This window comes from Archocentrus centrarchus, chromosome 2 (genome assembly GCF_007364275.1).
Source record: "Archocentrus centrarchus isolate MPI-CPG fArcCen1 chromosome 2, fArcCen1, whole genome shotgun sequence".
Lineage (NCBI taxonomy): Eukaryota > Metazoa > Chordata > Actinopteri > Cichliformes > Cichlidae > Archocentrus > Archocentrus centrarchus.
In genome coordinates this window covers 14,951,379-14,972,364 of record NC_044347.1, presented here as the reverse complement: position 1 = coordinate 14,972,364, position 20,986 = coordinate 14,951,379, and the positions used below count along the sequence as shown (strand labels likewise).

General features: G+C 41.6%; 1 protein-coding gene across 1 annotated transcript in view; it reads left to right on the top strand.

Annotated features, from left to right (window-relative positions):
- LOC115795711 (receptor tyrosine-protein kinase erbB-4-like) overlaps positions 1-20,986 on the top strand; it is a 356,000-nt gene that overhangs the window by 251,557 nt on the left and 83,457 nt on the right. Inside the window, exons 10-15 of the mRNA XM_030751753.1 lie at positions 156-229; positions 995-1,085; positions 3,584-3,789; positions 7,937-8,069; positions 13,457-13,550; positions 17,520-17,674. Of these exons, the coding sequence (XP_030607613.1) occupies positions 156-229; positions 995-1,085; positions 3,584-3,789; positions 7,937-8,069; positions 13,457-13,550; positions 17,520-17,674 (753 nt within the window). The remainder of the gene's footprint in view (positions 1-155; positions 230-994; positions 1,086-3,583; positions 3,790-7,936; positions 8,070-13,456; positions 13,551-17,519; positions 17,675-20,986) is intronic.

Below are 20,986 nucleotides of genomic sequence, written 5' to 3'. Positions count from 1 at the left end.
AAGAGCGAGTTTATCTTGGAACTGAAGAAGCCTCATGGACAAGAGTTGAAATTTCTTCAAGAACCTAAAAGAAGTCCAGTTGCCTTTGACGCAAGCACTTTTGATCACCGATTGACTGAGAACATAAAGTTATTATACTTTGTACTTCTCTTCAGGGATATGTATCATGGTATTGGACCTATGGACCCTGAGCGCCTCAATGTTTTCCGCACTGTGAAGGAGATTACAGGTAAAACAGCCTCACTTGGAAACACTGAATTAAAGAGCATTATACAGTGTGTTTGTGCATGTGTTTGTGGTGTGTCTGCATGTATTATCTGGCCTCTAAAGTAGTGAAAGAAAGCTTTAGGAAGAAAGCTGATTTTTGCCAGTAAACTCTAAAAGCAGCTCTGGCCTGTATAATGTTATTGTGTGTGCGCAATATCTCCATAGTCATACATGCTTTCAGTGTGTGCTGCTGCTGTGTGTGCATCCTTGTGTGTGTACTTATTCATTAGCTATTAGAGGCCTTAAGGGATGAGCAATACCTCGTACACAAACCCTTTTGTCATATTAAACCGCGACTTGCAGTTGAGCCAAACAGCTAATGGAGTGAAACTGCATTTTCATAATGAAAACCTAAGCAATAAGAAAGAGCAATGGCCATTCTATCCCAGCCATTTCCTGCGCCTATCCCTTTTAATGTCATTTCCACAGATGCCGATTTGATATAATCTGTCATTAAAGGCAACCAGACAAATTGTGCAGAATATTAAATCCATTCTTTTAATTAGCAATATTAAATATTAAATATTGTCTTCTCCATGCACATTTCCTACAAAGAGAGGGTTCTTGCTTGAACTTCAGAGGCGATGCAGCTCCGTGACTGAAACTTTGGATGTGGGCAACAGAAGGATTTTTATCAGTTGCTCATTATTTTTGTGCTCCTTGATCAAATACCGCCACAGCCTAATTACCGCATGTTCAACCACTTTGCCGCACGTGTCTTCTTTAGGTTACCTCAACATCCAGTCATGGCCTGAAAACATGACAGATCTGAGTGTTTTTTCCAGCCTGGCTACTATCGGAGGCAGATCTCTTTACAGGTATGAGTACACACACACACACACACACACACACACACACACACACACACACACACACACACACACACACACACACACACACACAGAGTTAGTTACTAGCTTTCTTCCATTGATCTATATGTGGAATTTCTTCCACTCATCCATTTTAGGGCTGCGGGTGTGCTGGAGCCTATGCTAGCAGCCATAGGTTGAGAGGCAGGGGACACCCTAGACAGGTTGCCAGCCTGTTGCATGGCTAACACATAGAGATAACACATAGACAACCATTCGTGCTCACATTCAAACCCAAAGCCAATTTAGAATTGCCGGTGGGCTGTGCCTTTAAAGGGGGTGAGGAGCTCCAGTGGGTGCTTGGATTAGGGCCACTCCTCCTTTGTTTTGAAATGAGCCAACTGTGTTGGTTTGGGCATCTAATCATGAATGCGTCCTAGTCAAACTCCATTTAAGGTTTTCCAGGAAAGCCCAGGTGGAAAGAGACCCCGTGAGACTCAGATTATATCTCATGTGGAAAATGTGCTAGACAGAACAAGGATGCTTACCCACATGACCTAAGGATGGATGGATGGATGGATAGATGGATGGATGGATGGATGGATTCTGCAGGATTGCAAATGCACGATTCTGAATGCAATCAGTGATGAAGAGGATGAAGAGGAAAAACTGCAGTAGAACCACTTATTGCTAATTCATTTCTGAGGAGTAATGATAAAGTCCCACATAGCTTTACAAGATGCATTTGAATTAAATTACACTAAACTAAACCCACTACACTCACTTCATTTTATGCCTATATGGATTACATGCTTATATTGCACTGGCCTATAGCCAAAATGCTTCTGAAATAAATGTAATCAAACTTGAAGAACCTGAAAATGATACTTAAATTTGTTAGATGGCCCTGGTATATTCATGATACCAGGTTGTTCTAAGATCAGAAGTTCTTGATTAAAGCCAGAAATGAGTGATTATACATTTTGACCCTTGAGTTTTGGCAAAAATGGCCCATATGGGTGTAGCTGCTATTTTCAGATGGCCACTCTTCCTGAACTATTAATCCATTTTTGATGAAGTTGGGTTCATATGGATTGGAACTGTCAAATTTCAAACCTTTTGCTATTGTCTTTAATTGACCTCATGACCTCAACCTTCACCTTGAATTTGATCTTCCTAGAGGTGGGAAATCTTTTTTTTTTTTTTGTAACTCCTAGACATTACACCAGTGAATTGCCATAATGTTAGCATTTGCTCTGTTGACACCCTATAAATAATTGCATTTGGTCGTGGGGACATCCACAGACAGACATGTAGCCAGGTGAGGAAATGCACATATTTACTTGTCACAGTAGTCTGTTTAACGATGTGGCAACATGACTCAGCATCTTTTGTGAATTGAGGTGTTATGATTTTCAAACATACTGTTGCGAGGTCACTCTTCTCTCTGTGGAAAGGAAAGGCAAAACATTATCATATGAAATAACCATGCGCTTATACAACTTTTGGAAAATTGTTGACCAGTATTATCAGCTGTCCTTGTCAAGGAGAAACCTCATAGGCTGTAAAATGATTTCACAAACTGCAGAAATAACCATGTTTAAAGCCTACAGCGAAATTACAGTGTTTCTACCCAGGTTGGCTGTCTCTTCGCAGAATTACTCAAAAAAAAAAAAGTGATGCACAGATTTGCATTTACCAGAAGAGGGATTTAGCCCAGCTGGTTTTTGGATTCTTTAGGAAAAAGTTGGCAAAACTGGACAGTTTGAGTGAGCTTTTAAAAATGCATGTTTCATGGTCTTTGTTCGGAGAATATCATCTAATTTCTTACTGTTTTCCTCTATCCGCATGCTCACTGTTGGAGCTACTGAGCCACCGGCAGGGTTTTGCTCACAGAAGCGCTTTGAAGCAGTGCTGTCACGCAGCTTTGATTAGCCCTGTTTTGATAACAGGTTCAGTGTTTGCTTGCAAGTGACAGATTTGAGAGATAGTGCTGGCAGAGTCAGAGGAGGTCCAGTCGTGTTTTCTAAATGCTAGTGACGAGCATGTAGCTCAGCAGTGCTCTGGTACAAGTCAGACCTGGAGGAACATTTTGTATTTGCAGAAGTTTCTTTATTTCCTTTTTTTTTTTTTAACATATTTTCAATAACAGTTTTTCCTCTAGCTTTACATGACTTCTTGTTCCTCTTCTGTCTGGCTCTTAACTCTTAATCCATTTTCCCTTTCTCTCCTCATTACTGTTCCTCTCCATCATATATTTTCATCCCACCCTCTAACCTTGTCTTTTCCTTTCCGTTCTTTTCTTTGTCTCCTAAATCCTCAATTACTCCTTCATCCTCTTTTCTCCCCTTCCATCTTGTTAAAATGTCTTTCCAAATCTTCTGCTGTGCTTCCAACTGCTTCTTTTAAATGTATTTCTCTCTGACTTCCTTTCTTCTCCCTCCTCTTCCCTTCTCTCCTCTCTTTGCATCGACTCATTTCTCTTTCTATTCTCCCGTCTCTTTCAGTGGAAGTGGTATTTCTCTTTTGATCTTGAAGCAGCGCTGGATCTCCTCTCTCCAGTTCCAGTCATTGAGTGAGATCAGCGCCGGGAACGTCTACATCTTCAACAACAGCCGCCTGTGCTTCTATAACACCATCAACTGGACGTCGTTGTTCAGGACCCCGAGCCAGAAAGTCCTCATCCGTAACAACCGAGAACCAAAGGAGTGCAGTGAGTAGATGTGTTGTTGGACTATTGCATTTTTCCCCGTTTGCAAACCTCTGCACATTCTGAGGGAGGAATCAGAGTTTAAGCAACATTGCATCATTACACCATGTCTTAGCCGCATAATTAATCCAAGATGGTTAAAATTTTGATGTCAAAGTAAGCTGCTGGACACTTTCTAAACCTATTAAGAGCTCCTGCTCTCTTGCTTTTTCTCCCATGTATTGAGAAACCGATTGTGTGTTGAGGAGACTCAACAGCAGGACTTAGAAAGAGTAGTTTTTTATTGCACTTGTGAATAAGAGTTTAAATATTGCTAAGTTGGGATTGGCTGGAGTTCAAGTTTCAGTGTCTGACAGAGAGGCTGTGACTGGCAGGGAGACTGAGGCAGGTTCCAGGTGAGCTGGGCAGACAGCGTGGCAGGTTGGCAAAAAGAAGAGAGCAGTGATGGTTGAGGGAAAAAAGGGCATGAAGTTGAGAGTCAGAGAGGCAAGCATGGCAGCTGGAGACAAGGAAGAGGTGGCAAATGAGGTAAAGGACCTCAGTCACTAGGAAGCAAGGAGTTACTTAAGAGTTCAATCAACATGTGGACAAACTTGACTGGTTCAACATTTTCTTGAGTGTTAGCATTACCTATATCTGTCACTATATGACTGTATCTGTACATACATTTCATAACACAGGGAACAGTTAAAAGGTCTTTATTGGGACGCTTGGATGGACAAATTGCTGGAATAATTTCCTAGCACCTGTGCTATGTAGCAACAAGGTTATGCAAAATTTGAATTCCACTGGAAGCCAATGAGGGGCAGCAAGCATAGGGGTGATGTGCTAGCTGGCTAGGTTTTGGTAGCAGAATAGCATCTGCTCTTTGGGCCAGTTCATGTAAAATTTTAGCTACAATAATATAGGCAGGAGACGAATAGAGTGTGTTCTAGAAATTTCAAATTATTGGCTGGTAGTGTAGGTTGGATTTTAGCAATGTTTATTAATTAAAAGTACCATGACAGTAATTCTTTAATAAAACACAGGTGAACAGAATAATCTGTCAAAGAGTGGAGAGCAGAGCATGCAGAGACTTTAGTTGCTCTGTCTAAACCCTGAATGACCTATGTAAGCGATGCCTAGTGAAGTAGTTTGATTATTAAAGATTTGTAAGGAGAAACCTGAAAGACTAACAGGGTGGTTGTGGCTCGGGTGGTAGGGGGTGTCTAAAAATCAGATTGCATGTGGATTGATCCGTAACTCCTCCAGTCCCCATGCTGAAGTAAGCTTGGTAAAGATACTAAACTTTGAGTTGCCCCGATGCATCCATCGTGGTGTGAGACTGGGTAAACGAGACTCGTAGTAGAAAGGGCTCTGAGTGCTTAGCTCAAGGTTCCAAAGGCCTCAGTCACACAGGCCCAGAGATCAGTCAACAACCCCCTAGCAACCTCTGGTCAGAAAATTTGTATTCCCTAGTTGGTGAGTGGCTGCTGGCTGTTGCCAGGTGAAATTGTGTGAAATTGTGTTTCTCTTTGTGACCAATTTCATACTGCCAACAACCACTCACCAACCAGTCAGGGAATACACATTTTTTCCTAGCTACCTGTGGCTTACCAGTGGTCACTAACCAGTCTCTAGCCTTGCGTGAGTTGGGCTTTAGTAATCAATTCCACAGCGACTGCCAGGAACAGGTCAAGGAATACACATTTTTCCCTTGCAACTGGTGGTTGCCAAATGTCACTGATAGGTCTCTAGGCCTTTGTGACCGAGGCCTTAGTAAGTCCACTACAAAGCAAACATGTACTGGATTTAACAGTCGATTTATAACCCTACCCTCACCTGGTCTCAAGCTCCTTCTTCTTCTCCTGCCTTCTGGGTGTGGTGTTCTGGGCATATCCTACTGTCAGTAGGCCCCCAGGTAGACGTAGGACATGCTGGAGAAATTACATCTCTTGGCTGGCCTGGGAAGTTCCCCCAAATGAGCTGGAGGAGGTAGCTAGGAAGAGGGAAGTCTGGGCTTGTCTGCTTAGGCTGCTGCCCCTACAACCAGACCCCAGATAAGAGGCAGAAAATGGATGAGTGAGTGAGTGAGTGAGTGAGTGAGTGAGTGAGTGAGTGAGTGAGTGAGTGAGTGAGTGAGTGAGTGAGTTAGTGAGTGAGTGATTGAGAGTCAATGAACAATATGAACACAGCTAAACTGAGAGACAGAGAAGAAAAAATTAGTGGGAGGCATGAAAAAAGGGAATACAGAGGAAAACAGTAGGGATGAGAATAAACCACAGCCATAGCCATGGTGCCATTAACACTGATTATCTCTACTCCACTATTATCCACTGACATGCCCAATTTCATGGGAGCTGTCATGCCTTAAAGGTATGTTAAATATAATGCTTGCAATGGGAAGTGAAGACCTGATGAAATGAACAATAACAAAGTAAAAGCATATATTTCTCAAGGTAATTCATTGATCCCCAGGGTAATTATCTCATTTATAATATTTGTGAAGATTTATTAGAGATATTTGCCACTTGAGCTCTCAGTGTCTGAGAAGGAGTTAACTAGGCTACTGCTGTGGTTGATATCATTAGCCAGTTAATAAGTGCGGTGTGTGTATTAGAGATCGATCGATGACACCTTACACAGGCCTCTTCATTAGGCTCAGCCCACTGTCTACGATTGACTGTTCCGCTGTTGACAAAGGGTTCGGCCCCCACCAGGCGACAGTCCCAGGGACCTGTGTGTCACTCACCGATTGAGTCTGATGAGCGTTATCGATTGTTGTGGTTCAACAGGAAAAAAGGGGGCTTAGAATTCTGGTTGGGGTGTTCCTTAATGGCAGGGATGTTTACTCACACAGGTGGGCAGAAACTCACAGCACTTTGAGTTTTCGATAGCAGTATAAAAAAAAAAGGCTATGCAGTCCATTTAACAACACTTACTTATCTCTTGGGCATGAATATAGAATTGATACACACATTGTGACATCCACACACTTCTAACTGGGGCCAGGCAGCACGGTTAAATAGGCACCAACCTTGTTTTTACCTTTTTACCACCAAGGCATTTCAAAGAGACATCCTTCTTCTGCCAGTGAAGTCTATGCATTCCCCAAGAATCCTGTGTTAAAAGATTTTAAAATCTGGCACACTGATTTCTGACAATCTTGTGACTCAGCTTTCATGTCATTCACCACCAGAGGTGATGAAAGTTGGATATGTGTTAATGCATCTAAATTTTGCACCATGTGCCTAATTTTCAGAACTGAGACACAGTTGGATCAAGCTGAGTTCAAAGCACCATATGACATACATTTCCAACTGTTATGAAAATTGTTACAAATAATCTTCAGATAAAGCTTCATATAGAGCTCTGCTTCTCGAAAGCAAACGTCCATCACGGCTATCAAAATAAGGGCAGAGTTGCCAAACAAGATGTGAGGTTAGCAACACTTTAGCAGCACTATTGCTCAGGCCTTGAGGCTGGTTGGCGATCCCTGGTTATTAGGGAAAAATGTATATTCCCCAACTGGTTGGTGAGTGGTTCAACGAGGTTGCTACTGTAGGTGAAATCAGTCGCAAAGAGGGTGGTGCACTGAAAACCTCCTGTTAGGATATTGCTGCAGTTGCCTGAAGACCTAAACTGGAAACAGTTTGCGTAGCACTTTTCACAGTTTCACTATCGCCTGCCGAGTAGTTTGAGAGTGTTTGCAAACAAGTTAGCATCTTCCATGCAAACTACTGGCAACTGCAACAACCTGCTATTGACCAAAGCAATCGCAAGGTTTTCAGTGCACCACTGTACACCTCTTTATGACCAAATTCACACCAGCAGAAGCCAGTAACCACTTGCCACCTGGTTAGGGAATAGACATTTTTCCCTCCTGTCCAGTGGTTGCCAGGTGCTTGCCAACTGCTCTCTAGGTCTGTGTGACTGGGGCCTAAACCAAGTAGTACTGACGTGCATGGAGATGTGTAAAACTGTGACCCACTTTTGTAGGAATTAAGTAATCTGCAGTTATTTTGTCTAGAAGAGGACAACAAATAACGCTTCTGTCACATTTGCACCAAACAGGTGATCGTATGTTTCATGTGTTGACACCAAACTCCTTCCTGAAGTTATTCGAAGAACATGTTGCACCATTTTGACCATTTGAACATTTCCTTCACAGTCCAGCAGCGAATGGTGTGTGACCGGATGTGTTCAGACGATGGCTGCTGGGGCCCAGGTCCAGCCCAGTGCCTCTCCTGCCGATACTTCAAGCGAGGCCGTACCTGCGTTCAGTCCTGCAACCTCTTTGACGGGTGAGTAGTTGATTCATCCACTAAAAACCCTTTCCTTCCTTTGATGTATTCTGAGCAAATGTTTTCCATGAGTCTGGAAATATCTTTGAGTAGATCTGAAAACAAAACTGTAAAAGGGTAAAAAATAAGCACATTTCTGATCATTATGGTCTCAGGAAGCTGCATTAATTCCTCAGCAAACAGCCATACGTGACAAGCAGTGGAAATAAAATCAATTTAAACAGCTTTAATGCATAAGAATGAAGTTGAAACATCCTCAAGGGCTCTGTAGGAGGAGAGTCTAATTGCTGATTGGCATGAATGTAATGAGATGAACCAATAAGAATTTTACAATGTGAACAGTCAGATGAACATTTGGCTGCCTATTGCACCTACTCTCCAAACTCAGTTTAAGTATACACCATTGTTGAAGTACATTTCATTACAAATTACCCATTTGGACTGACAGACATGAGTGTTTACTGCACTGAGCCGGAAAATGAAGCAAGCTGTCTTGAAGTGTCCTCACAATCCACTGATGTTTAGTGTTCGCTGTGAATAATTGCATTCAGGTCACTGCTTTATGTTGCCAGGAGGCACATCAAAAAGATCATTGCCAGTTCACCTGGGGAGAAACCCTCCTTTGTAGACATAGTTTCCAGCCTTTTTCTTGCTGCTCGTGAATGAAAGGGGAGATGTTTTGAATCACAACACTTGAAAGCATTCATCTAAAATAAGACTGTACCGGCAGCATCTGCCACACTATAAGTATGACTTTACTTGCAGGCGGTGTGATGTCAGGCTTGTGTTTTCCTCAGGGGAAGAAGAGAGAGTGCATATGAGAGCGAGCAACCCTCGGTCATGTTGACTTGTTGCCGGTCCTTTCCAGCACCATTTGTGGGAGGGAAGCTTTGAAGTCGCTGGGAAAAACAGCTCATAGCGAAGGCTTTGAAGAAGACGAGGAAAGGCGCATGGCAGGGAGCGGTTGGAGCACACTTGTTTCCAGTACTGTAAATACAGTCAGTCACAATGAGGAAATACAAGTAATATTCAACAGGCCCACTTTTTATTTCGAGTCGCTGGCTTGAACTGTGGAATCAGAACATCCATGTTAAAAGGGAGTTTTTCCTTTCCACTGTCGCCAAGTGCTGCTCATAGGGGGTCATTTTGACTGTTGGGTTTTCTCTGTATTATTGTAGGGTCTTTACCCACAATACAAAGCGCCTTGAGGCGACAGTTTGTTGTGATTTGGCGCTATATAAATAAAATTGAATTGAATTGAATAACCTAAAGGCCTAGTGTGACAAGTCCCCACCTACCAAGAAAGAGTGCTGGGAAATTGTGTTTTCAACAGATAAGGGGAAGCTTTTTGAAAAATGTACACCTCGCCTTGCCTGCTTATCGTGAACAGATGTGCTTGCACAAACAAAAATTTGTCCTGCCCCAGTAACCACTTTGGTAGTTGGTGGTCACTTGCTTGTGCCATTTATATGTTTAATTCTCAAAGGTTTATTGACAGAATGGACAAAAAGAAGAAACAATTAGTACGTTATAAAGAAAGTCCAAAGCGGTTTCAAAAAAGCGAACTTTAAATTCTGTTCTCAATCCAGTTGCCAAATGGTCATTTAAAGCGCCCACTTCAATTTTTCTGTGTAAGCAGTATATTGGGTTGACTAGTACTGTTCTCAAAAACTTGATGCTAATAGCAAATCACTAAGTACAACGTGAGAAGAGTTGTAACTAAATATAATGGTGTAATTTAATAAGTAAAGTAAGATAAAGTCAGAATTATTGTAGTTGTAGATGTAAAGTTTAGAAGACAACTCTGAGTGGGGTGAATTTTCCATTTGGATGCTGGAGTGTTTGTTAGGCCTCACTTCCACTATCTTGAGTCATCAACCTGGGCCTCTCCAATGTCTTTGTGCTGTTGGTGCCTTTTGGAGCTCCTTTAATGAATTATCTGGCTAATATTATCACTTGCTGTGAGGAAGAGACCATCCAAAAAGTTTGTCCATCAGTTTTGGTGACTGAAGTTCTAGTGGTTTATTATTCGTCCGCAGCTTATTAGCTGATATGTTTGTCTTTCCTTTACACCTGTACAGTTCATGGATGCGGTTTGCAAACCAAGCTAGCTAACCTTAGCTGATAACATAGCACTCCACCATCTCATCCAAATAAGGTAACTTAAGGTAAAACAATCATGGCAGCAGCCAAAACCAATGAATGAAAAGCAATGAAGATTGAAAATGCAGAATCCAGTATCAGTGGGTGCCATCAAGGTGGCTACAACATGAAAACATACCTAAACATGTATAAGGAATATTATAGTTTGACTGTACATTAGAAAGCATTAAAGAAGAAACAGTGTCATTACTGCATATTGCTCAAATCACTCTGGTGTTGAGCAGCATAGTACAGATAAATAATAGCTGCAGGCTGTTTGTTTCCTGGTGATGACCTCTGTGACCTTGCTGTAGTGAAAAGTTTGTATTCACATGAGAGGTGCTGAGTTGAGATTCTGCCATAATTTTGTTACTTCTTTCATAACTGCATGCTCATACGGGCTCCATATACTGTAGGTTCATACAATATCCTTCCAGTCACTCAGAGCAGTTGCAAACCATCTGGCCACCACCTGTTACTAGGGAAAAATGTGCATTCCCCAACTGGTTTGCAAGTGGTTGCTGGAGGTTGCTGGCTGACGCCAGGTGAAATCAGTTGCAAAGAGTGTGCTGCACCAAAAACCTCCTTGCGGTTGCTTTGATCACTGTCAGATTACCATTTGCATTGCGTTCATTTTCACCTAGCGACAGCAAGCAACCACATGCCAACTGACTGAGGTGGAACCAGAGTATATTATGTATATTTACATATATTTTCTTTATTATATGACCCGTGTGTTCAAGGTTAGACTGTAGATCCAAACACACTGTGTCATTCAAATTGTTGGAGAAAGTTATATCCTCTGCATGAAAATGCATTTTACACGTACAAAGAAGGCACATCATGACATAAAGTAAATATAAAGTAATATAAAAAGGGGTACTGCTAATACTGTTCTGTCCAGTTTTTACCTTTAAAACATCATTTTATTTTTTTTCCACCCCTGTCTGTCTGTCTGCATGCATGGCTGGACCTTGACGGTGGATTTTGATAGCACTGCCTGTTTTCAGCACCATCTGAGTTTAGTTGTGGTGTGGGTTTTACTGTATGCAGAATAGATTTGCTTAATATCCCATTTTGTTCTGAAGTTATTGAAGTGTATATCTCTTAAGAATTTAGTGTTAGCTCATTAAAAATGTTTTCGGGACAGTGATCTTAAGTCTTAAGATTCTTCAGCTCACCCTTCTATGTTTCCATTGTTAATGAGGAAAGGCACTAAATTCCCTTCAGTTTATATGTCTGTTGAATAAAACAAAGGGAGAGCAAAGGAGTTTGGGGGGGGAGGGAGGACTGAGATCCTGTCCACTGGGGTTGGGGGAGGAAGGAGGGAGCGGGTGAGGGAGGTGCTGAATGTGTTTAATTAAAAAAGTTGCTCTGGTGGGTTGACCATGCTCTGGCTATTTGGATGTTTGGATTTTTGAACAGTGGCCACAGTCCTGCTTAAATTCCCCCTAAAACAGGGCCAATCCCCCATCAGGCCATACCCCAGTGGGGCCTTGGTGCGCACGTCCAGCCGTGAAGGGGGCCAATCAGGAGGAACGGCTTTGAAGGAATGGAAATGACCCCAGAGAGCGCGACTGCAGAGGTCTTTGTCTCTCGCCCATTCTCCTCCATGTATCTTTTCTTCCTCCTCAACCAAGAAAAGAGATATCTCTCCACTGCCTGGGTTTTTTTCTAAAGGATTCCCCTGGATAGCACCTCCGAGAGAGGAAACTAATTTATTTTGGAACAAAGGGAGAAATGTTCCAAAGGAGAGGGAGAAATGTAAAGAGAGCTACGGGAGTTTCCCACTGAAAACATTATTAATAAAAGGACAGTCTGTAGCCTACACACTCTCCTTTTGGATGTGTCAGACAAACCGCTGTGATCATAAAGAACCAATAGGACCATTTAAAGAAAAACTACCCTGATATAAAGGCTCAGCAAAGGGTAATCTGGGATTTTATCTTCATTTTTATTGCCTTTTAATGTGAGCTGAACACTGGAGTGTCGGGATGTTAGGTTTCTTTTTTGTTGCTTTTAGAACTACCAACTCTAAAAGATTTTCATCTAATATTACCCACATGAAAATGCATAAAAACCCACATACCCGCAGGAGATCCAAATTTCTCAGTGCCAGATCGTATAAAAAACAGCTCACAAGGAGGAATTTGCGGACTCTTTATTCCACCCCAGTAGCATCACATGCAAATCCGAACAAAAACACTCACACACACACACATACACATACAGTCCCTCTCATTATCCCACCACTGTGAGAAAGAGGTTTGTTTGTAACTGAGTGAATCCTCCTCTGAGAGCGTCTGTCCTCTGCATTGGCTGATCGATCCCTCTGATGTGAAAAGTGGTTTTGATCGGCAGCAGTTGTTATTGACAGCAGCCAGCCTCTGCCCGCCTGAGACGCCGCACTTCAAAAGTGAAGATAATGCGCTGATTCGGACACAAACAAGTCAGGAATTTTTAGATTGAGAGCATGCGTGTGCGCACACACTCACAGAAACACATCGATATACACATAGAAGGATTCAACGGTATGGCCCTAGGCAGTGTGGAGCCCCTGCCAGGGTAATTGCAGTGTATAAACCCAATATGGAGCTCTATTGTTTACTTTCTTTTCCTTCAGAGGCGAAAAAATAAAACCAGCATAGAGTACACATTAACTGGCTGACTAAAGCGCTTGGTTGAACTCTTAGCCATTGCAGAAACTGCAGCGATTGTTTGATAATGGGATGAAAAGAAAATGTGTTTGGCTTTTTTTTTCTTTTTTCTTTTATCACACACTCCCTCTGTCTCTCCACTCTCGCCCTATCAAAAGCAAACTCCTCTCTGCGCCCTCTCCGTGGCCTCTCCTACCATCTTTCCCATTCCTCCTTCCCTCCCACCATTTCTCCTCCTGCTTCCTTCTCCTTAAACGCATCCCTTCATGTTTGCCCATGATTTAAAAAAGCTGTTCATTATTCATGGACTTTTTCTGTAAGCATATTGACCATGTGAAGCCGTTAACCTGATCAAATAGTTTTAAGCAGCTCGCTGCCCCGCATGCCCCTCCTGCAGAGGGCACTACAGCACCGGGTGGGAATCTTGGAGGTGACCTGAGTAAATCCTGATATTGTATCGCATTTTGAAAAGGCTTCCATGTGCAGCTTGTGCCTGTATGCACTTGTAGCATACTCTTAATCAATATTTCACCTTGCTCTTAAATCTATAATACATGCATTTCTATTTCCATTTTTCTTCTCTATCAGGGAAGAGCGTGAATTTGCCAATGGATCCCTGTGCCTGGGATGTGATAGCCAATGTGAGAAGATGGATGGAAACACTATGACATGTCTTGGCCTGGTAAGACCCTCAGTCTCAACTTCCCTTTCACTTAACAATATGTTTTTATAAATACAGGGGAAAAAAGGCTTTTATATTAAAACCACTCCTCTCATTTTTCTGTGCAAGATAGTCTCCTATCTTTTACGTGGATTTCCAGCTTGTTTTGTGGGGAGTCTATCTGTTTTGCACACAGGATTTCAGAAGATATAAGTACTGTTTGCAAAGGTGAATGGTAGGTTAATGGGAGGAATGATAAAGTACTGTAGCTACTTTTGGAGGCATGCTTTTGGCAAGCATGCATACACACACAGTCAGAAAAAAAGCAAAATGAGATTAGTTTCTGACCTTCCAGTAAAGTCACTTTTAGAGTGATCACACCACGACTCTCCAAAACGTTTCCTTCCTAAAATGTCGGTGGAGAACATGCACATCTGTATGCATGTGCACAGAAATCCCACATATACCAACAGAAAATGTAAACAAATCTGGTCATGCAGGGCTTCAGCTGCATCATTATAATGCTAGACTATACTCCAGTGCTTATAGCAAACCTGTGGGGACGCCCAGAAAAGGTTGCCAAAATTCTCAGGGGTTGCAGGATGATTAAGGGGATTGGAAAGCAGGAGAATATACATATGCAGAAGAATATATTTCCACAACAAAACAGCGTGTGTGTGTTATTTTTGCCAATGTTCCTGTGAATGCATATATTTTGTATTGTAGAAAGTATTGAAATAAAATCTAGAAAGCTGACAAATTAGCATAGATGTTGTAATTGGATCCAGTAACATGATCAAAACTGTTGTCTTCTATAGTGTTTGACTAAGGTCTAGAAACTAGTCAGCAACTCTCTAGCAACTTCCAGCTGTTAGACAAAAAAGTGTATTCCCTGGTCAGTGGTTCTTCAAGGTTGCTGGCACCAAAAACCTTCTTGTGATTGCTTTGGTTGCTAGCAGATTGCTGCAGTCACCTGTAATTTGCATGAAGGATGGCAACTTGTCTGCAAGCACTTGCTGAGTAGTAGTGGAAGTTTAAAAAGTGTGTAAAAACTGGAAATGTGGAATGTTTGCATTCAATGGAAAGGTTGTGCCTTACCACTGCAACCTTTACTTTGATGGTGAATGGTCTCTGCTTATGGTTTGCGTCACACTTTTCACAGTTGACTCAGCCTTTAGCAATTTATTTCACAGCAACCACTTGCCAACAAGCTTCAGCAACCACTTGCCAACTGGTTGAGGAATACACATTTTCCACTAGCAAATGGGGCCTTAAGAAAATATATGGTATTGCAGATGAATACTGTAATGCTAGGGGCCAGACAAAATAATGATACAACAATATATGATTTTGCAGTACATTATCGAGACACTGGCCAAATATCAGTATTTTTATTAAAGCATGCAGCGGGTTTCCTTACCAGAGTTACTAATCCATTAATCACTGTGGGGCCCTTATTAAATTTATCAAATCAAAGTGAGCATAAGCTGACCAATTCATTGTGAACACACAGGCACTCAAAGACGTGAGTTAATTTGTTAAACTGATATGATAAAGAAAGAAATGCAAAATTACCTGATATAAATTAGGCCATATTCCCCTTCAAGGCCATCTTCTCATGCATCTCCAGACCTCTTTTTATAAGATTGTTATTTTTAGGACACTTAAGCAGAAAATGGGGTACGCAGAGGGAAAGCAAGTCAGAGGGCATTGTCACGTTTTTGTAACTGAGTAATAATGGTGATGCACAAGCTTCAGAACACAATGAATAAATACATAATTACAGTTTCATCTCTATTTTGTCTTTTTACTTACACAAATATCCAGAGAATCATTGTATCACAATACCGTGGGCAGCGTATTGTCAGTTACTCTGCAATTCTACTGCAGACAACGACCAAACAAATTAAGAGTTTTTCCAACACATAGATCACGTGTGTCTTCAAATTGTTGACTAAATCATTGGTTCTCAAAGTGATCCATGTCCTAAGAAATCATTAAATGGTGCTGTATTTTTAAAAAGTGCAAATATGCAGATGGAACCATGTTTGCCAATTAAACAAGCCTATTGTGCCCATTACTGCCTCTCCCATTGTGTTCGTGCCAATGCAAACTGATATGATTGTGACACATCATGTTAGTGTGTCTCTTGACAGACATCACTTCCTTCTTTGCAGGTTCTTCTTGTTACTGTTTTGCTTGGCTGATTAGCCATTTACTTAGCTGGCTAGAATACAAAACACAATTCATGGACACAAGCACTGGGCCACCTACACAATACAAGCGCAGGAGCCATGAAAACCAATGCCATGAAGCTCCCAGTGCACAGTTTTTGTACTGGAGCTCGGCATTAACTGAGACAGCAAAGTATTTGGGACTTTTATGCACTCAGCGACCCCGCTCTCTAACTTTACTATAGGGTTTGTGGTTAAGTTGGTGTGGTTGCTAAATGCTTCCTCTTTGCAATAACACAACTTCAAGGTGATCATGGAGTATCTGGGAGGGAGGAAATTTCACAGATGGACTTGTTGCAACACTGTCACGTTCAGATTCAGTGAGATCTTTAGAACGACCCATTCTCTCTCAAATCTTTTTAAAGGCAGAGTTCGTGGCTAAGTGCTGGATTTTATACAACTGTGGCAATGGGACTGAAAACACCTGAATTTAAAGATTAAGAGGAGTGAACCTTTTGCCCATATAGTGTATGTCATCAAGAGGTGATTATGAGGCTATCTGTGGAAACTTTTCTGAGCTGTAATGGGTTTCTGGCACCATAAAGCTTTAGAACCCCAGGGCCAAATTGCTTGTGTTGATATACAGTACTTGCAGCATTTCTTTTTCCTTAAATTAGTCCAATAATATATGTTAAAGTGCTGTTATTGAATTCAATTAACTGCTTTATTGGACTTTTTTTCTTTACTATGATGAACTCTGGAAGTACATTGTATTTTTAGTTATCACTGCCTGTACCATCCTGGTGGCATAAATACTCCACTGGAGCAAATGTGGGTGTGATCTATAACTATAATTTTAAAGCACAATGTTTCATTATAAAACACTGCGTCTAATGTGCAGCATGACTTGTTTCATGGAATCCAGTGACTGTGTGACTAACCTTTTATGACTGTCCTCTGAGAGAGAGAATAACAGATGAAGAGAGAGAGAGAGCATCTCCTCAAGGATGCACAGAGGCTGGTGACTTTGAGATGCTGGTCACAGCTGAGTAGTAAATAACACCAGAGTCAATCATCCACACACGTGCGGACAGCACCCACGGACATACTTGAATGCATTCAGACATCTGTATGCGTCTTCACTAGCGCGCGCGCGCATGCGGACGCACAAGCATGCAAAGTGAGCATAATGTTTATTGACGGTGTGTGTCTGAATGTGTCAAAGGGTGAGAAGCTGTCCATCAGGTCGCCGTGGCCATCATTAGCGGCAGAGCGCGGAGCTAAAAAGCCCGGCCCCCAGAATGCAACTTGTTCTTCATTACACACACATGCAAACACACACACACACACACAGATTTTTGCACAACTGTAAGCTCACACTTTCATACACACTCGCATAAACACAAAGAGTACAGTCAGTTTTTCCACTCCCATTCTAACTTATTCATGCTCCTGCTGCAGCTGAGCTCCTGCTCTCTTACCTCTTGTCATCTCCTCCATCACTTTCAGTGTGCACTTTTTTTTTGGCATGACCTGATTCCTTTTCCCAGTTTTATCAGGGATGCAGTGGAACACATTCCATCAATTTAACTCATCATTTAAATCACTGTGTGGGATGAATCTCCATTCTTTACTCTTGTTAACTTTTCCATGATTTTATTTTTCCTGCCAGCTTCCTTCACCTCTTCGCCCATTATTTTGGTCTACATGTCTTATCGCAACTTCCACCTCTTTGTTCTATATTCACCTTCTTGTCTACCACCAGTTGTAACCCATCTTCTCATCTTGTTCCTCCTTGTTCCCCCTCGCCTCACAGGGCCCAGACCAGTGCGTAAAATGCCTCCACTTCAAAGACGGTCCTAACTGCGTGGAGAAGTGCCCCGATGGGCTGCAGGGAGCCAACAGTTTCATCTTCAAATACGCCAAGGCCAACAACGAGTGTCATCCTTGCCATGCCAATTGCACCCAGGGGTAAGAGAGCGATGAAACATAAAGATGTGGGTCTATGTGTAAAAGTTAATCCATTTCTTTCAAGTGTCCGCTCGCCTTCATAGATTCCCCTGAGCAGCCTCCAGCTTTGGTGCTTTTATGGTGTTAAAAGCATCATGAAATCATACTGCATTGCACTCAGGTGGCATACCAGACAAGGGGCACCTCCCTTCCAAGAAGAGAGGGAAAGGGAGAGGGAGAGAGCATGACTTAATCTTGCAGCTGCTATATTCTTTGACCTGTAGCTGGATTCGGGGATGTCCTCCAGTAAGGGGCAGAATGTATTGACCCTTAAGGTACAGTGCAGATGAACTATGAATGAAGGGACAAGTGCAGACAGACAGTAGGAGGGGAGATATGAAGCTAGCAGGTGGAGTGATGTAAGAAAATGATTTTTAAAAAAGAAAGAGAGAGAGAGAAAAAATGTTGGTTCTAAGTAAACAAGCAGGTGGAAGGGAGAACAAGAGCTGCACGCAACACAGCTCAAAAAGGTCCAGATTTATCTCATTAGGTAGTGAACAAGATAGGATTCTCCCTGAATAGTAATGCTAACAAAACATAGAAATTGCCATCTTCTGCTCATATCAGAATAATAAAGGGGAAGCTTTCTGTGCTTGTTGTAAAAAGCACATTTAGAGCTCTTCACAGCTGCCAAAAGAGGTGCGAGATGGTCATACACAGTCGTACTGAATTCGATTAATCTATTGAAACTTTGGACAACAAAAAAAAAAAGATGACAATTGTTTTTTTCTCTATTTCATATCATTGCGATTATGCTTTTGCAATGATAAATTGAGGGGGGGGGCATAAGGACAATGAAACTCAGTCCTGGGAACACAGGATGGCCACTTGTTGCTTTTTGTTAACACTTTTTTTTAATTGGCAGCAATTTAGTTGAATCTTTTAGTCTGTTGACCTCAGTTTTGAATACTTGACTTTAGCATTACGAGTGAAAGAAGTGACTTTTATATTTTGTATGCCTTAATACAATTTAAAGGGCTGAGATATGTATAACAATTAACTATACAATTGTCACAAAATGGTAAAATTAACAATAGAGACCAAAACTGTTTTACTATACCAATCTGTAAATATGATCATTTCTGCTGTTGTCATATTAATTTAATTTTTCACTGGTGGACTTTTGTATATTGTGCTGTAGTATGTGCTGTTTTTGTTGTGCTGAAGTTGAGCTGAGTATTATATATGTGTGTGTGTGTGTGTTTGACAGGTTTAAATTGTAAATAGCCTCACAGTTTAGCCATCGTGTCTCTCCCTACATACTTTAATACTAAGGCCAAAGCAGTATAACGCTTCAAAAGAGTGGCAGCTGTGGTTACAGATAAAATCTACTTTCTTTATGTACCAGTGTGCCGGCTTTATGTTTTCATCAAGCTGAGCATTGAGGACCAGTCAGACCGACAGAAGATGATGAGTGAGGTGCTGAGGTGGAGCTTGTCGGTGGTCTCTGCAAACAAAGTTAGACTTCTGAATCCTAGCAACAGGGATGGCGAGACGATGTGAGGTAGAAAGGAACTTAATGTTCTTTCTCTAACGTGGCAGGAGGTCATTTTTATTTTACTGCAGCTAGCCTGTAAATGTTGATAGTATCAGCACAGCTTTAAAGACACGTGGAAAGGAAAGCTAAGGACAAACGAGAGGATGGAGAAGTGACAAATTATGACAAATGCTTCACAAGCACACATATCAAGAATATTAAGAATAAAACCACAATTTTACATCTTGAGTGCCTTGCTTAAGAACACCTTGACGAGGCAGGTCGCTCATTAGGCAACTTTACTGACAAAAAATAATCCCTGGCTTGTTGTGTGTATTGTCAGAAAAGTCCTTTGTTCTCTGCTAATGCAGAAAGAGAACTGACTGAAACACACACACAACACACCACTGGATGCAGACACTGATTGCTTGCTAATTAGCTATTTGGTACACCATTTAATTGACAACCAAGTGACTTTGGAGGACCCACAGTTGTCACCGATTTAATTCCAAAGTTAGCCTGCTCTCCTAATTTGCTAAGCAATTTGTTGTGTCGTGTCTGCTCGTGCAGCTTTCGCACGCACACACACACACACACACACACACACACACACACACACACACACACACACACACACACACACACACACACACACACACAGAAGCATTCTAAACCTGTTCTCCTGTGTCTTTCTTGTTGTTCAAAGTCTTCCACTCAAGGCTCTGGAATTAATGAGCAGCTAAGAGTCTACTCTAATCACTTCCTGCTTACTTAGTGTTAACAAGACTTCTTACTGATCGCTGTGCTATCGCCACCATCCAGCTTTGATTGTTACGATTGGAAGAAACAAAGATAAACTTGTGTTTCTTGTATTTGGAGAAAAAGATAAATGTGATTCTTTTAAAGAGCAAAGACTACAAAGACTAAAGCGTTCTTCCTTTCAGCCATCAATCCCTCTGGAATTAATGATGATTGATAATTTAGTAAATGTGATGAAAACATAAACTGTAGACATGCAAAGAAATTTAAATTCTTTCAGCTGCAACCTCAGGGATGTTAAATGGTCTGAAACCGTAACCCCAGAGAAAAAAAAGCATAATTAAAAACAGGAAGTAGGCTTACTTGCAATTTGTAAGTAGGATCAAAAAGCTTAGATGCCTTGTTTTTTGGATTATATGGCTACATTAAGGCTTCTAATGATAAAATTGCTCATAGACACATGACACATAAGGATCTGTTCCTTTTATTGATAGTTGTCATAGAGAGGCTTTAAACTATAGATGTCCCTACCATCTACTGTAGTCCACGAGATCTTCTAGGACCTTGATTGGTCAGTAGGTGATGATTTTGTACATGCAGGTTAGGTATGCACCATAAGTTACCCTCCCTGGTAAGAAGTGAACCGCCTTCGGAGCAATGAAAATGCAGCATTAACCCTTAGCTAAGCCCCAAATCCTACTTCATAGTACAGGCATCAGGTTTTCCTCAGGCCGGAATAATCTTTTAGATGTATAGTCCGGCCATAGCTTTCAAAAGGCTCCACCAGGCCTCTCTGAAATAGTGAGATTTGCCACAGATGATGCATACAATCACCTTTAGTGCTGATTTACCCAGCTAACAGATGCCAATTCTGACATTCAGCAGAAAAATACTGAGGTATCAACATCAGTGTTGTGTTGTTCTTCTGGCTGCACTAACCTTTTACCTCAGTTTTTCTCTTTACCAATCCCTGAGCGAAATGCATGCAGCTATCTATCAATTTTAGCTTACTACTTCACTTTGTTTACTACGGAGCT